At 39.7% G+C, this 18417-nt stretch overlaps 1 protein-coding gene across 1 annotated transcript in view; it reads right to left on the bottom strand.

Moving 5' to 3' along the window:
- The window catches only part of DGKB (diacylglycerol kinase beta), a 905602-nt gene that overhangs the window by 485068 nt on the left and 402117 nt on the right, over positions 1–18417 (bottom strand). The window contains exon 14 of the mRNA XM_082259056.1: positions 1072–1170. Within this exon, the coding sequence (XP_082115182.1) occupies positions 1072–1170 (99 nt within the window). The remainder of the gene's footprint in view (positions 1–1071; positions 1171–18417) is intronic.

The raw sequence follows: 18417 nt of genomic DNA, 5'->3' as shown, positions 1-18417 counted from the left end.
GAAAAGTAAAAAAGGTAAAAGAAGGAAAAGAAGAAAGGGAAAAGAGTGAAAATAAGTAAAAAGGGAGGAAAAGAAGGAAGGGAAAAAAGGAAGGATGAAAAGAAAGAAAGAAAGAAGAGAAAGAAGAGAAAGAAGAGAAAGAAGAGAAAGAAGAGAAAGAAGAGAAAGAAGAGAAAGAAAGAAAGAAAGAAAGAAAGAAAGAAAGAAAGAAAGAAAGAAAGAAAGAAAGAAAGAAAGAAAGAAAGAAAGAAAGAAAAGGTAAAAGAAGGAAAAGAAGAAAGGGAAAAGAGTGAAAATAAGTAAAAAGGGAGGAAAAGAAGGAAGGGAAAAAAGGAAGGATGAAAAGAAAGAAAGAAAGAAAGAAAGAAAGAAAGAAAGAAAGAAAGAAAGAAAGAAAGAAAGAAAGAAAGAAAGAAAGAAAGAAAGAAAGAAAGAAAGAAAGAAAGAAAGAAAGAAAGAAAGAAAGAAAAAGGTAAAAGAAGCAAGGAAAAAGGAGGGAAAAAAAAGGAAGGGAAAAGAAGGAAGGGAAAGAAAGCAAGAAAGTTAAGAAAAGAAAATAAGGGAAAAAGAAAGAAAAGAAAAGAAAAGAAGAAAGAAAGAAAGAAAGAAATAACTAGATAGATAGATAGATAGATAGATAGATAGATAGATAGATAGATAGATAGATAGATAGATAGATAGATAGATAGATAGATAGATAGATAGATAGATAGATAGATAGATAGATAGATAATTCAAGGTCTAGATCTGAGCTCCCTGCAATGCAGATCCGCACCGCACACCCAAAGCACAAACTGACCAGCAGCAGAATACCTTCATCTTTCTGGGAAGTTGGATCTTTAAAAGACGTAAAATGTAGAAGTGACCTGCTCTTCGGTTTCTGGTAAGCACTATATAAGTCATAAAATCTGACTCAGCCTCCATTACAGCTGATCCTGGGGAAGTTTTGCTGTCATCTTAATGGGAAGGTAATATATTAAACACAAGGAAAGCGGTGGCCAGGTGTAACGATTGTGGCTTCAGGCTGGGTTGTGGATATAGCAGGATAAACTCACACAGGTATACACTCACCAGAACCACGGGACAGATGGTCGTGGGGGGTAAGATATGATCCTTTAGGGGTCCGCAATCACATTCAGGTTTCAGGTGGGACGCACATTTGTTGTGAAGCTGTAGGTAAAAGAAAATAATTAGTCTTTGACTTCTATTGTAAAGATTAGCAAAGCATTGAAAGACCGATATTGGTTCATAAAACTATTTGTGAAGTGGAACACTTTGTGAGCTCATGCAAGTGTACTAACTAATAGCAGAAAATGCACCACAAATGCATCCCAAACACAATGCAAACCCATTACAAATGCATTTAAGCGCGTGTGCGTATAAAAAAAAAAAACACTGAGCACATAAATTGTGGTGAAAACCGGCCCTCAGTCAGTTTCTCAATACTTTATTGAAATTTGTTAAGGTTTCCAACCCAGCTATCCTGAGACTTTATATACAGTTTATCACTCACAGTATCTGTATTCACAAAATATTGTTACATACATTACAATCTCCTCTTACATTTATTGTATCTGTTAATTATATGATTATTTGTGACATTGCCACAGACAGAATGAATAGAGATGAATAAAATTGAAGTCCTTATGTTGCTGAAGTTTATTTACAAATTGGAGTGAAATGCATTGAGGTCAATGAAGAAGGCAAATTTAGGGTAGTTTTTAATGGTGCACTGAGCTTTGGTAAGGAGTTAAACTTTGGGAAGCTGTACCCCAAAAAAAGGCAGGGGAAAGGCAAAGAACTAGTCACCAGTATTGTCACCAGTAAGTCTCCCTATACTTCTCCGCTCACTGACTTACAATGTGGATATGGAAAGATGCAACGCCCTATGAATGAGACAAAATGCGTCAGGGGCACGTCCTGGGAGAAGTCGGGCTGAAGCTGTTTTCACCTTTTTCTTAGCTGGGCTGTTTCTTCTGAGTTCAACATCCCATCTTTCCTTCTCTATGTGTGCATATAGAGCCGAGATGGGCTCCTGCCTTCAATGCCGACACCTGCTCTCCCAGAGTATTACGGGATGACTGCTTAGAGTGGCACCCCAAGCTTGTATGGTTCTTGGCTACTGACTCACAATTGATAGCAAAAGTGAAAATTGCGCTCAGCAATAGATTCTTGAAAAAGTGCTATTAGTGCATCAGTGCATATGTGATAAATCACAAACTAATGGTATACAGAAGAGGAAGGTGGTCACTTAGCGGCGGGTACGGACAGCGAGAGGTCGTGGAGGAGGAGAAGAGACCGAGCATCGGCACACTCCTCGTCACCTACAGAAGCAGCAGTCATGAGCGACGCGGAAGTGAAGAAGGTGGAGACCAGATCCAGAGATCCGGAACCTTGTCAAAGCAATTGGGCATAAATCCTTTGAGGTGATAACAGCGATGAGGATAACCTTGAGCCAGTGTGAAGTGAAATGCCGTGTTTGACCCCCTGTAATTAAGGGGTCATCGCATTCTGGTAAGGAGTATATTATCTGACCACTGGGTGGAGGTGTTTGTGGTGGAGGTTCCCATCAAATCCAAGATTGCTGAAGACTTAGAGTTGCACAGTTTGCACAGAGCACTTTAAGGACTTTTATAGCCTAATTATTGTCATTATTTATTTATTTATATATTATTGTATTTGTTTACCATTAGTTTGTAATTTATCACATATGCACTGATGCACTAATAGCACTTTTTCAAGAATCTATTGCTGAGCGCAATTTTCACTTTTGCTATCAATTTTTCAAGTTTTCACGTTCAGATTGCAGCTCGCAGTGCGGAAGTAATTCCCGGAACCAATTTACAATTTATAATTTAGAATTTAATTTATTTCACTAATTTATTTAGAAGTCCCTGTTGTCAAATATATCCTTTGCGCAGGTCTTTTTGGTTAGCACCATTTTTCTCGTTATACTGACTCACAATGCCTTATTCTGCACCGTGTCTCTGTGTAGAGGTAAAAATCTTGGTAGAGGCAGGTTTTTGCTTTTCTCAGAGCCTCCTGCAAGGGGAATAGTGCACACACAGAGTGGTGGCATCATCAAATCACACTTTGAATCTACTGAGACTAGCAGTAAGAGGCAGCAGTGCCTTAGATCTGACACTGCAGGCATACACTTTTGAGACTGTAGGCACAGAAGTGAGTAGGAACCCCTTATATACAGTGAGAGAAAAAGGTATTTGATCCCCTGCTGATTTTGTATGTTTGCCCACTGACAAAGAAATGATCAGTCTATAAAATTAATGGTAGTTTTTTTAACAGTGAGAGACAGAATAACAACAAATTTCCAGAAAAAACGCATTTCAAAAGAGTTATAAATTGATTTGCATTTTAATGATTGAAATAAGTATTTGATCCACTATCAATCAGCAAGATTTCTGGCTCCCAGGTGTCTTTTATACAGGTATCGAGCTGAGATTAGGAGCACTCCCTTAAAGGGAGTGCTCCTAATCTCAGTTTGTTACCTGTATAAAAGACACCTGTCCACAGATGCAATCAATCAGATTCCAATCTCTCCCCCGTGGCCAAGACCAAAAAGATGTCCAAGGACGTCAGGGCCAAGGATGTCAGGGACAAGATTGTAGATCTACATGGATGGATGGAATGGGCTAAAAGACCATTGTCCAGCAGCTTGGTGAGAGGTGACAACTCTGTTCTTGCTTAGTTGGATGTTTTGGATTATTTATGCAATGTAGGCACTTTATTTATTTGCACTTTATGAAAGGAGGGTAACACCATCTCTGTGCTACTGAAATTCTAAGAAAAATAATCATTTTTTTTTGTGATGAATTTTAATTTATGTATAGTTGTCACTGAGGCTTTATCAACTGTGCGATGTGAAAATCACCTGCAAGACGCACACTGCTATGCGACCCAAAGTTGTCGCTAAATAAAGCAGATGTGTGTGACGCAGAGTAGCAAAGCCTTTTGCAGTGGACTTAAGGCTTACAACAAGAACAGCCGTTAAGTTGTCACTGAGGCTTTGGCAACTCTGCGTGGTGAAATTCACCTGCAAAACGCACACTGCTATGCGACCCAAAGTTGTCACTAAATACAGCAGATGTGTGTATCGCTGAAATGTATTTTGCACAATAGCTGACTAGCAAGCACGTATACCTGCTCTAGATATATCAGCAGTGCAACGTGCTGACTAGACGGAACCCTGACACTTAAATCTATCCCTACAAAAACTAGATTATTGAATCTAACTATAGTGGTATATAGTACCCTAATTACACTGCATATCCCTTTCCTCACACTAAAAGAACAGCTTCATACAGCAGAAGATAATTTCTAACTGACACTGTCCCTTTAAATTTTTTTTTTCTAACTCAAACAGCACAATCGCTGTATTCTGTATTTCTAACTACACTGACAATCTGTCTGTAAGCTGCTCTTTTGCTCATATGGAGCTTTACAAGCAATCGGCTATGCAGCAAACGTTGTTTAACACAGTAGGAGAAACACAAATGCTTCCACTCTCTTCCAAAGCCTCTGTATTACAGTGCTAGAGGTTAGGCGGGGCTATGTTATATACTGGGGGGCGTATTCACTCCTGATTGGCCTCTGGACCCCGTAGTCACTCCAGTCACCTTCCTAGCTGACTCCTGCCCCCTCATTGGCTTTTACTGAAGTTTCTGGGCCAATCACGGGCTTTTAAAGCCCAATTTATGTCCCATTGCATTATGGGCGGTTCTGGTGACCGAATTCCGAACTTTTACCGCAAAAAGTTTGGAATTCGGCCGAATTTTGAACACCCAATGTTCGGTTTGAACCGATGGTCGACCCGAACCGTTCGATCATCCCTATTAGTGGTATTATAACAAATTGGAAGCAACTGGAAACAACAGCAACTCAGCCTTTACTTAGCTATTTCTGGTTTCTAAAATTTGTCTCCAATTGAAATCAGTGCGGTTTGGAATCGGCACCCGAACCTCAATAAAGTTCATCAATCCGCCTCAAACAGAATCAAGGTAGGTTTTTTTTTTTTTTTTTTGTTTTTTTGTTTTTAAAGGGAATCAAGACAAAGGGTAGATTTTTTTAGAGTACTGCTTAGACACAATTGACATTTATAAATGTTCCCTATAACATAGCAAATCTTCACTCCAGGAGATTAAGGATGTTGAAGTGGATTGAAGTGGATGGACTTGTGTCTTTTTTCAACCTCACCAACTATGTAACCTAAACAAATTTCTCTTTTCATATCTTGCGGTTTTACATTTTTTGTTACTTCAATGAGGAGTAGTTATAATTTCTACCAGGTTTTAATTTCCATCTGGGGAGACATTTCTTGTCTCAAGAAATAGGGCTGCAGTTATCATCAGAACAGAGAGCCTAAGCACCAATAAGAACTTTGCCATAACTCCCCACTTTGCCAAAAATATTTTATTTTGTACCCCATTGTAGAGAGTTTCCCATCACTTCCTGTCTTGTGTCCCTCCTTCAGGGACACAATAACAGGGATGGCAAAAAGAAAGAAAGAAAGAAAGAAAGAAAGAAAGAAAGAAAGAAAGAAAGAAAGAAAGAAAGAAAGAAAGAAAGAAAGAAAGAAAGAAAGAAAGAAAGAAAGAAAGAAAGAAAGGGGAAAAAGGAAGAAAGGAGGAAAAGAATGAAGGGGGGAAAAAGGAAGAAAGAAAGGAGGAAAATTAGGAAGGAAGAAGAGAAGGGAAAAAGAAAGAAAGAAAGAAAGAAAGAAAGAAAGAAAGAAAGAAAGAAAGAAAGAAAGAAAGAAAGAAAGAAAGAAAGAAAGAAAGAAAGAAAGAAAGAAAGAAAGAAAGAAAGAAAGAAAGAAAGAAGGGAAAAAAGGAGGAAAGAAAGGAGGAAAAGAAGGAAGGGAAAAAGAAGAAAGAAAGAAAGGAAAAAGTTCTTCTTTAAGGAAATACATTAAAAGAGTGAACTCTTTAAATTTTAATTTAGTATTCTACTTTAGAATATTGTGCAGTAAATTAGCAAAACCGTATGAGCCTTTTGCTCACTTAAAAGATCTACACTTCAGAGATTGCTAATTTATGCGTGGTAAACAGTATGAAGCTCGCCTCCCTATTTCAGTCACAGCAACATTTGTAAACTTTAAATTATGTTTTGGCAGTAGGTGTTTTTTGGTGTTAAATATTTGAATATCTAATTTTATATTTACAACATAAATATTTTTGGCAAATATGTAGATTAAGTCACTTCAGCCGTAGTAGTTTATAATATATTTGTTAGAATAAAACTGTTGTGCCTTGGATGGACTCCATTAACTAAACCAGCCTTTCTCAACCTTTTCCACATAGAGGAAACCTTAAAACAACTTTATAGTCTCAGGAAATGCTTACTAAAAATTATTATATCTTCAACTCATAATACATTAGTGTGATGGTCAGTGGGAAGAATGTTCTTTACACTTGTACCCATTGGGAAGATATACCCCCGTACAGATAGCTAAAAAAAAATCTTTAGTGTCAGTGGTAACGTATTTAAGAGGTAGAAATTGCACATTGCTCAAGGAATGTCTAGCAACCACTGGAGGAACCCTATGGCTTCACAGAACCCCGGTTGAGAAACCCTGAGTTGGGCTATATGTTTCACTAAATTAGTAGTCTCTTTTTAGACTTTTTTTCAATCAATAATTTTTATTGAATTTCAAATACCAATGAAAAACAGAAAATCACATCAAACAAAGTATGATGTAAGAAAATAACAGCAATAAGGTAGAGCAACAAGGTAGATGTTCCTCAATTGATGCCCATAGTGGTGTTTCATTACTCGTAATCCAATGCTTAATTTGGTCTAGCCTTGAAGCCCACCAATAAGCTTGTAAATTGGGTAGTCCAGCCCCACCAATGGATTTGTGTGCGGTGAGTACATTAAAGGCTATACGGGCTGTCTTCCCTGACCATATAAATTATCTAATAATGCTAGTAAGGGCATTCAACTGTGTTTTGGGCATGGGGATGGGTAGTGCTCTAAATAGGTATAAGATTTGAGGAAGGATGGTCATTTTTATTACCGCCATTCTCGCTCCCCATGATAGGTCTATGTTAGAGAAGTTTTTAGGGTCTTCAGAGATTTTTTGTTTCAGGGATTTTAGATTCGAGTGGATGAGGTCAGAGGTTCGAGGAGTGATGGTAATGCCTAGGTAAGATACAGTATTTTCTCATCTGTCCATGAGAAGGGGCAATTCTCTAGTAATGTTTTTTTTTGTATCGGGACAAACATTCAGATTCAGGACCAATGATTTGGAGTTATTTACTTTATAGTAAGAGATCTTACTGAAGCAGGTAGGGATAGTGTGGGCTGCGGGTAGGGATGATTCTGGCGATGTCAACATTGGGATGATGTCATCTGCGAATAAATTCTCTCTTTAAACTTAAAGTCTCTTTTAACCACTTGCCGACCGCTCACTCGAGCTCTACTGCGGCAAAGTGGTTAGTTCCCGTCCAGCGACGTAGACCTACGTCGCTGGACTCCTCCCTTTGTGGGCGGCGCACGCGCACCGCCGGAGGCTCGCTCCCGCTGTGTTCAGTCACAGCGGGAGTCGGGCTAGGGGAGGAGCAGCGGCGATCACTGCTGCTCTTCCCCGATCGTCGGGGAATTGAGTATGGAGATCCGCCCGCTTGTGTAAACAAAGCAGGATGATCTCCTAAGTGACAGACAGTGACAGATTGCAGGGTTCAGCATAGCTGAACCTGCGATCTGTCCCTGTGTCACTCAGTCACCTCCCCCCACACACGTCAGTAAGCACCAGGCATATATTAACCCCTCCCTCTCCAAAAAAATTAACCCCTTCCCTGTCAGTATCATTTTTACAGTAGCAGTGCATATGTATAGCACAGATTACTGTAGTAATGTCACTGGTACCCCCAAAAGTGTCAAAAATGTCAGTCAAGGGTCCGATCTGTCCGCCGCAATGTCGCAGTCCCGCAAAAAAAAAACCGCAGATCGCCGCCCTTACTCGTTAAAAAAAAAAACACCAAAAATGACATAAATCTTTCCCTTAGTTAGTAAACGCAATAACTTTTGCGCAAACCAATCAAAATATGCATATTGTGATTTTTTTTTTTTACCAAACATAGGTAGCAGAAAACAAATTGGCCAAAAATTTAAAAAAATGTGAAAAATATTGTTATTTTTTCAAAATGTATGCTCTTTTTTTGTTTATAGCGCAAAAAGTAAAAATCGCACAGGTGATCAAATATCACCAAAAGAAAGCTCTGTTTGTGGGAAAAAAAGGACGTAAATTTTGTTTGGGTACGGCATCGCACGACCTCGCAATTGTCAGTTAAAGTCGCACAGTGCCGAATCGCAAAAAGTGGCCAGGACGTAAGACAGCAAAATCCTCCGGTGGTAAAGTGGTTAATAAAGTCTTTTTAGACTTAAATAAACTTCCCTAGCCAAGTTAAAATGGTTGGTTACACAAGGAGTGGTGTTGGCAGGAAGTAATCGAACAGGAAGTGAAATTGCGGGTGGAAATAGACCTAGCCTTTTGGTGAACATAAAGAGCTAGAGACAATAGAAAAAAGAGAAGAAGCTACAGTATACCTGTGACGCTAATGAGGTCTGTGTGAGGTTCACACAATGCACTCCTCATTTCTCCAAAATTTGCAAGTCAGAGGCAAAACAAGAAGATTTAGATCTTATGTATGGGGATAGGCAAAGTTGTCAGACATATCTCATGTAACCAACCACTAAAATAACCAGCTGGAGATGCTAAGAAGTCCATAGATCATGCTCAGCTTGGATCTGCAAAGTCCAACAGACTTTGATTAGGGCACCACCATAAATGGCAGGATGGCTAAACAGCACTTGGAAGAGTATGGAAAGCTAGGCTCCTAACACAATCCTATGATAAATTCCATTCCACCCATTTTTATTATGAAGTGCAGAAAATTGATGAGACACAATACTCTTATTGAGGAAGCCATACAGAAAAAAACATGTTTTTGAGCACTCATTGAAACCTTGGGTAGAATGGTGAAATAGGTTACCTAATGATACTGCTCTGTTAAAACTCTGTAATACCAATGGAGTATTGCTAATTCAATGTTCATTGACATTCTATGTCACTGTCCTTCCGCTTTGCACAGTTTTCTTTTTTCTGTTACTCTAGTTCAGTGATGGCGAACCTTGGCACCCCAGATGTTTTTGGAACTATATTTCCCATGATACTCAACTACACTGCAGAGTGCATGAACATCATGGGAAATGTAGTTCCAAAACATCTGGGGTGCCAAGGTTCGCCAAGTCTAGTTGAACCTCTGTTACTTCTTAAATTGAGAAAACCAAGAACAATCTTTTGAAATAAAATCCAATCCATATTTGATGTCTATCAAATTGTGATTTCATTATCTTCAATACTATGTTGGTTGTTAGATTATAAAAAAAATGGTCATCTGAAAGTAATAGAAAAACTGCAATTGAGGGAGCGTCACTTGAATATCATAAAGGTATCAGCACCCCTATCCCATACTGATCAGTTATCTTGATTGGGCGAGGGTTGGCTCAGTGACAAATAGCTGCTGCAATTGGCAGTTGAGAGCTCTCAATTTTTGTCAGAACCATGGTTAACCATGGCTAAGGACCATTCAAAACCGACAACCTTAATACATCAGATTGGACATTGGACTGGAATGCTGGAACTAAAAACCAGGCAAACTTTGCTATGTCATTTTTAACTCCAGTTTATTTTGCTAATGTCTCTTGTCTGTATTTCTTTTATTATCTTTTCTGTTAATATTTTCATACACTATTTTTCCTTTCATTAAAATTATATTTAAAAGTAGTTAAGTTTATTTTCCAAATTCTCCAAATAAGAAATTAACCACTTCAGCTCTGGAACATTTACCCCCCTTCATGACCAGGCCATTTTTTGCAATATGGAACTGCATTAATTTAACTGAAAATTGCGGTGGTCGTGCCACGCTGTACCCAAGTAAAATTTGTTTAATTTTTTTCCCCACAAAAAGAGCTTTTTTTGGTGCTATTTGATCACCTCTGTGTTTTTAACTGTTTGCGCTATAAACAAAAAAATATATATAATAATATTTTTTTACTTTCTGCTATAAAACATATCCAATAAAAAAATGTAAAAAAAAAATAATTTCTTTATCACATTAGGCCAATATGTATTATGCTGCAAATTTTTGGTAAAAAAAAAAATCCCAATAACGTATGTTGATGTATGTTTGCACAAAATTTATAGCGTCTACAAACTTTGGGATATATTTATGGCATTTTTATTTTTTTACTAGTAACGGCAGCAATCAGGAACTTATAGTGGGACTCTGATATTGCAGTGGAAAATTAGACCCTAACTGACACATTTGACACTTTTTTGGGGACCAGTGGCACTACACTAATATGCACTGTCACTGTACTAATGACACTGGCTGAGGAGGGGTTAACATCAGGGGCAATCAAAGGGTTAACTGTGTGCCTAGCCAGTGTTTTATTACAGTGTGAGAGGTGCTTTTACTAGGGGAAGGCATGGATCCTAGTAGACACAGATTCCATGCCTTCCCTCCTGTCAGAACGACAATCTGCCTTGTTTACATCGGCAGACTGCCATTCTCTTCAGGATGATCAGCGGCTGCTGGCTGCCTTCCTTAAATGCCGATCGGATTATACACCGCGGGAGCGAGCCACCGGCGGCAAGCATTTGCACCCCCTATCAGGAAGTGCAGGATCACATATATATGTGATCCTGCACTCAGTGACCGCCCTGTAGCAGTAAAACTGCTATAGGGCGGTCAGCAAGTGGTTAAAGAACTTCTACCTTTTTGAAAAGTGTTATCTAATTTTAAACTTTTACCTTCTGTAGCATTTCCTAAAGGTCAGGATTTTCACAGCAGTTACTCTTAGTCTGCTGTCACTTAGATTAAAATGTCCAAATTGGCCCAAAGTGTCAAAATTTTGTGTGGCCAACATTATTTTCCAGCACTGCCCTAACCCTCTTGGGCATGGAGTTCACCAGAGCTTCACAGGTTGCCACTGGAGTCCTCTTCCACTCCTCTATGGCGACATCACAGAGATGGTGGATGTTAGAGACCTTGCGCTCCTCCATCTTCGGTTTGAGGATGCCCCACAGATGCTCAATAGGGTTTAGGTCTGGAGACATGCTTGGCCAGTCCATCACCTTTACCCTCAGCTTCTTTAGCAAGGCAGTGGTCATCTTGGAGATGTGTTTGGGGTCATTATCATGTTGGAATACTGCCCTGCAGCTCAGTCTCTGAAGGGAGGGGATCATGCTCTGCTTCAGTATGTCACAGTACATGTTGGCATTCATGGTTTCCTCAATGAACTGTAGCTCCCCAGTGCCGGCAGCACTCATGCAGGCCCAGACCATGACACTCCCACCACCATGCTTGACTGTAGGCAAGACACACTTGTCTTTGTACTCCTCACCTGGTTGCTGCCACACACGCTTGACACCATCTGAACCAAATTAATTTATCTTGGTCTCATCAGACCACAGTACATGGTTCCAATAATCCATGCCCTTAGTCTGCTTGTCTTCAGCAAACTGTTAGCGGGCTTTCTTGTTCATCATCTTTAGAAGAGGCTTCCTTCTGGGACGACAGCCATGCAGACCAATTTGATGCAGTGTGCGGCGTATGGTCGAAGCACTGACAGGCTGACCCCCCACCTCTTCAACCTCTTCAGCAATGCTGGCAGCACTCATATGTCTATTTCCTAAAGACAACCTCTGGAAATGACGGTCAGCACGTACACTCAACTTCTTTGGTCGACTATGGGGAGGCCTGTTCTGAGTGGAACCTGTCCTGTTAAACCGCTGTATGGTCTTGGCCACCATGCTGCAGTTCAGTTTCAGGGTCTTGGCAATCTTCTTATAGCCTAGGCCATCTTTATGTAGAGCAACAAAACATTTTTGCAGATCCTCTGAGAGTTCTTTGCCATGAGGTGCCATGTTGAACTTCCAGTGACCAGTATGAGAAAGTGAGAGCGATAACACCAAATTTAACACACCTGCTCCCCATTCACAACTGAGACTTTGTAACACTAACAAGTCACATGACACCAGGGAGGGAAAATGGCTAATTGGGCCCAATTTGGACATTTTAACTTAGGGGTGTACTCACTTTTGTTGCCAGCGGTTTAGACAATAATGGCTTTGTGTTGAGTTATTTTGAGGAGACAGCAAATTTACACTGTTATACAAGCTGTACACTCACTACTTTACATTGTAGCAAAGTGTAATTTCATTTGTCACCTGAAAAGATATAATAATATATTTACAAAATTGTGAGATACTGTATATACTCAACTAGTTGGCTGCAGCATCGATCCAATGCTGCAGCTGCTCCTGCTGGCTCTACACAAATAACTGAGCAATCAAAGACTGCTGATCGCTCAGTTCTTGGTTCCGCAGTGAGCACAGAGCAATGACTGTAAGCTTTGCCCCTCCAACACTAACTTGAGCGCCGGGTTGTGAAGGGGGCGGGAGCAGCTGGCTTAGGCTCTCAGCGGCACACTGAGAGGTTCAACCAGCTGCCGATCAAGCATCTGGGCAGATTCCGACAATATTGTCAGGATTCCTGCAGAGCCTGGACTGGCTCTGTGATGTCTAGGTCACAGGAGAGCAGAACTAAATGCAATCCTGTGACCAACAGGAGAAGTATTCTCCTTTAGGTGCATACTTTATCACAGCGATCTCCAAACAGCAGCGTTGGTAGCTGGATGTGGACCTTTGCTTGTTTATGCCCAGGCCCTTGGGTAATTATTCCCTCCCACTGTCAGCAACAGTGGGGCATAATTCATGACACTGACACCTACAATGGGGTATTCGTTGTCTCACTGACACCAATGATGGGACACCATTACTCCCATTGATACCAATGATGGGGCACCATTACTCCCATTGATACCAATGATGGGGCACCATTACTCCCATTGATACCAATGATGGGGCACTATTCCTCCCATTGATACCAATGATGGGGCACCATTACTCCCATTGATACCAATGATGGGGCACCATTACTCCCATTGATACCAATGATGGGGCACTATTTCTCCCATTGATACCAATGATGGGGCACTATTCTTCCCATTGATACCAATGATGGGGCACTATTCCTCCCATTGTTACCAATGATGGTGCACCATTACTCCCATTGATACCAATGATGGGGCACCATTACTCCCATTGATACCACTGATGGGGCACTATTCCTCCCATTGACACCAATGATGGGGCGCTCAAACTCCCATTGATAGAAATGACGGGGCACTATTCCTGCCACAGATATCAATGATGGGGCACTGTTATTTCCAATGACACCAATGATGGGGCACTATCACTCCCACTGACACCAGTGATGGGGCACTATTACCCCCTAATACTAATGATAGGGCACTGTTTACTCCCACTGATGCCAGGACATTTTCTTCCGCCACTGGCCACAGTCCAGCCCCCCTAAAGATTGAAGGACAATAAACTGTCCATTTGGTTAGAAAGTTTGGAGATTCCATTTTGAGTATATGTGTGTTTGTATGTATTATATTTACTATTTCTTCTGTGCATATTACCCTACTTACCCCTCTATATATCCTTTTCTATCTTCAGCTCAGGAAAAAATACCCCTTTTCACACCCTACTTTGTGCAAATGCCTATACGTCCCTGAAGATTACTGTACAACTTGAGACAAATATTGAAAAAGCAAACCAATTTGCAGCTTGTTGTAAACTAGGAATAAATCCATTTTTTATTGAATTGGGCATTATTTTTTTTTTTTATATCTTTGATGAATCTTTGCTGTGGAGATTGTTGAGAGGGAAAATATATGCCGAGAAAATCAGTGATGAACAGAGGGCTTCCCTCCAACCTATCTGCTTGGGCTAAAGATAGTCTATGGATGATCTATCTTTTCTTATTCTATTCTATTGTTTTTTTTTTTTTTTTATTATTCTATTATTTTCTGGTCTATTCTACTCTATTCTATTCAAATCTATTCTCTTGTACTTTTTTTCATATTATATTCTTTACTATTCTATTTGAAATTCCAGTTTCAGAAGATGGGTACATTCTTTCTATTTTATTCTACTCAATTATTTTTTTTATTCTGTTCTATTCTTTTATTTTCTATTCTATTTTATTCAGTTCTTTTATTTTCTATTCTGTTCTGTTTAACTTCTTCGTTTCTATTCTATTCTACTCTATTGCATTCTTTTTTTTTTTTACTATTCTATTCCTTTATTTTCTATTCTATCACTTTATTTTCTATTTTTGTTTTCTACTCTTTTATTTTGTATTATGAGCTGTTTTACTCTATTCTATTCTATTGTTTCTTCTATTTAATTATTTACTATTCTATTCTATGGTACTCTATTCTATTCTTTTTTTTTCTATTCTTTTCAATTCTGTTTGAAATACGAATTCCATAAGATGGTTATATTCTTTCTATTTCATTCTATTGTATTCTTTTTTATATATATTTTATTCTATTCCATTATTTTCTATTCTATTTTATTTTGTTATTTTATTTTCTATTCTGTTTTGTTCTGTTTTACTCCATTCTTTTCTATTCTATTTTTTTATTTTATATTATATTTCTTTATTTTCTATTGTATCCCTTAATTTTCTAGTCTATTTTTTCTACTCTTATATTTAGTATTCTGATCTATTTTATTCTACTCTATTCTTTTATTTTCAATTATATTCTTTTCTAATCTGTTCCTTTATTTTCTACTCTTTTTTATACTCTTCTGAAATTCAAATTCAATTAAAAAAATGATTCAAATTAGATTTTGAAAACTATCCGAATTTCACCTGAAATTTTTGTTTCGTTATTTTGGATTTGTTTAAATTCATTACTATTGTAATTTGTAAATTCGGATACATCTAAATTCCTGAATAACGGAAAATTCTTCTGAATTTTGATTCAGAATGAAACAAACCGCACATGTCTACTTGCTATTCCGATTCTTCTTTGAATAGAGCTTGTGGTGATGGAGTCTCTACATTTTCTTCAGGCTTTAGTCTAAAGCGTTTTAGGTTCAGTAAGGGAGAGATGGGGGCGGTGGTCATTGTAGGTTGGTAATTCTATATCTGCATACAGAATCCAAAATGAGGAAAAAGACAAAGATATAATTGAAATTTTTAACCACTTGCCGTCCGCCTGCCGCATATATACGCGCGCCCACCCCCACTAGGCAGCGGGGATGCCGATCCACGGGACCGGCGGCACTGATTGCCGCCAGGCACCCGCGATCACCCCTAGGTTAACCTTTTCCTTGCCAGTGTCATTATTACAGTAGCAGTGCATATTTTTAGCACTGATTACTGTAGAGATGTCACTGGTCCCCCCCAAAAATGTCAGTTAGGGGTCTGATATGTCCGCCGCAATGTCGCGGCCTGCTAAAAATTGCAGATCACCACCATTACTAGTATAAATAAATAAATAAAAATGACATAAATTGTTCCCATAGTTTGTAGATGCGATAACTTTTGCACAAACCAATCAAAATACGCTTATTGGGATTTTTATTACCAAAAATAGGTAGCAGAATACAAACTGGCCTAAAGGGATGAAAAAAATAGATTTTTTTTTTGGAAATGTTATATAGCAGAAAGTGAAAAATATATATATATTTTTTTTTCAGAATTGTTGCTCTTTTTTGTTTATAGCGCAAAAAAAAAAAAAATTTGCACAGGTGATCAAATACCACGAAAAGAAAGCTCTATTTGTGAGAAAAAAAGGACATCAATTTTATTTGGGTACAGTGACGCATAACCACGTAATTGTCTTTTAAAGTAACGCAGTGCCGAATCGCAAAAAATGGCCTGGTCATTAGGGGGGAAATCTTTCTGGCCCAGAAGTGGTTAAAAGAGCTTGGAGTGGTGTCAGAATGTTTGAATGAGACCGCTAGCGAGGCAAATGATTTGGAAAGTAAGGTGTCCAAGCTGCAGTGACTTCGAGGTACGTTCAGACCACTGTAGACGAGGCTGAGGATTTAAATGAAAGGTGTGAAACCCTCCTGAACAAATCTAATGATGCCCTAACAAAGCAAAACAGTGGATCTGAGAAATTCTTGTCTGGCCAAGTTGTATCAGGCAATAGGAAGAGAATGCCGGATTTCCGGGAGACAGCTGTACAACGGCTTAGTTATAGGGGAACTATACTTACCTTCTCTCCAGTACTGCAGTGCCCCAGATCTCCCACCACAATGACAATGCTACAATGTTGCAACGGTCACAGTGAGTGATAGCTGGGGGGGGGGGGGGGCGGGCGCAGCAAAAGATGGAGCAAATCAGTGGTAGCCAATTTCAAAATGATAGAGGGCCTCAAATATGGCCACTGACATGTCCAGGGGGGCGGCACAATAACAGCATACTTTCTTTCATTGAGGTGCATGACATCAAGTTAGGCAACCTATTCAAAATTAATGGGCTATAATGCACCTCAACACCCCAAAATGTTAGTCCTGTTGCATTTTTATTGTAGTACAATAACCCCCAGCATTGGTGTCAGTAAGTGCAATAATAACCCTTAACATTGGTGCCAGTGTAAGAAATATTAACCCCCAGCATTGGTGTCAGTGTAAGAAATATCAACCCCCAGCATTGGTGTCAGTGAGTGCAATAATAACCACAAGATTGGTGTCAGCGAGTGCAATAATAACTGCCAGTATTGGTCAGTGAGTGCTATAATAACCCCAAGATTGGTGTGAGTGATTGCAATAAAGATCCACAGCATTGGTTTTAGTTAATGCAATAATTACAGTGGGTACGGAAAGTATTCAGACCCCCTTAAATTTTTCACTCTTTGTTATATTGCAGCCATTTGCTAAAATCATTTAAGTTCATTCTTCTTCCTCATGAATGTACACATAGCACCCCATACTGACAGAAAAACACAGAATTGTTGACATTGTTGCAGATTTATTAAAAAAGAAAAACTGAAATATCACATGGCCCTAAGTATTCAGACCCTTTGCTGTGACACTCATATATTTAACTCAGGTGCTTTCCATTTCTTCTGATCATCCTTGAGATGGTTCTACACCTTCATTTGAGTCCAGCTGTGTTTGATTATACTGATTGTACTTGATTAGGAAAGCCACACACCTGTCTATATAAGACCTTCCAGATCACAATGCATGTCAGAGCAAATGAGAATCATGAGGTCAAAGGAACTGCCTGAAGAGCTCAGAGACAGAATTGTGGCAAGGCACAGATCTGGCCAAGGTTACAAAAAGATTTCTGCTGCACTTAAGGTTCCTAAGGGCACAGTGGCCTCCATAATCCTCAAATGGAAGACGTTTGGGACGACCAGAACCCTTCCTAGAGCTGGCCGTCCGGCCAAACTGAGCTATCGGGGGAGAAGAGCCTTGGTGAGAGAGGTAAAGAAGAACCCAAAGATCACTGTGGCTGAGCTCCAGAGATGCAGTCAGGAGATGGGAGAAAGTTGTAGAAAGTCAACCATCACTGCAGCCCTCCACCAGTCGGGGCTTTATGGCAGAGTGGCCCGACGGAAGCCTCTCCTCAGTGTAAGACACATGAAAGCCCGCATGGAGTTTGCTAAAAAACACCTGAAGGACTCCAAGATGGTGAGAAATAAGATTCTCTGGTCTGATGAGACCAAAATAGAACTTTTTGGCCTTAATTCTAAGCTGTCCAATACAGTCCCAACAGTGAAGCATGGTGGTGTCAGCATCATGCTGTGGGGGTGTTTTTCAGCTGCAGGGACAGGACGACTGGCTGCAATCGAGGGAAAGATGAATGCGGCCAAGTACAGGGATATCCTGGACAAAAACCTTCTCCAGAGTGCTCTGGACCTCAGACTGGGCCGAAGGTTTACCTTCCAACAAGACAATGACCCTAAGCACACAGCTAAAATAATGAAGGAGTGGCTTCACAACAACTCCGTGACTGTTCTTGAATGGCCCAGCCAGAGCCCTGACTTAAACCCAATTGAGCATCTCTGGAGAGACCTAAAAATGGCTGTCCACCAACGTTTACCATCCAACCTGACAGAACTGGAGAGGATCTGCAAGGAGGAATGGCAGAGGATCCCCAAATCCAGGTGTGAAAGACTTGTTGCATCTTTCCCAAAAAGACTCCTGGCTGTATTAGATCAAAAGGGGGCTTCTACTAAATACTGAGCAAAGGGTCTGAATACTTAGGACCATGTGATATTTCAGTTTTTCTTTTTTAATAAATCTGCAACAATGTCAACAATTCTGTGTTTTTCTGTCAGTATGGGGTGCTATGTGTACATTCATGAGGAAGAAGAATGAACCTAAATGGTTTTAGCAAATGGCTGCAATATAACAAAGAGTGAAAAATTTAAGGGGGTCTGAATACTTTCCGTACCCACTGTACCTCTGCATTGGTGTCAGTGAGTGCAATATTAACCCTCAGCACTAGTGTC

This window comes from Pelophylax lessonae (assembly GCF_965119305.1).
Source record: "Pelophylax lessonae genome assembly, chromosome: 5".
Lineage (NCBI taxonomy): Eukaryota > Metazoa > Chordata > Amphibia > Anura > Ranidae > Pelophylax > Pelophylax lessonae.
This window is presented reverse-complemented; position numbering and strand designations above follow the sequence as displayed.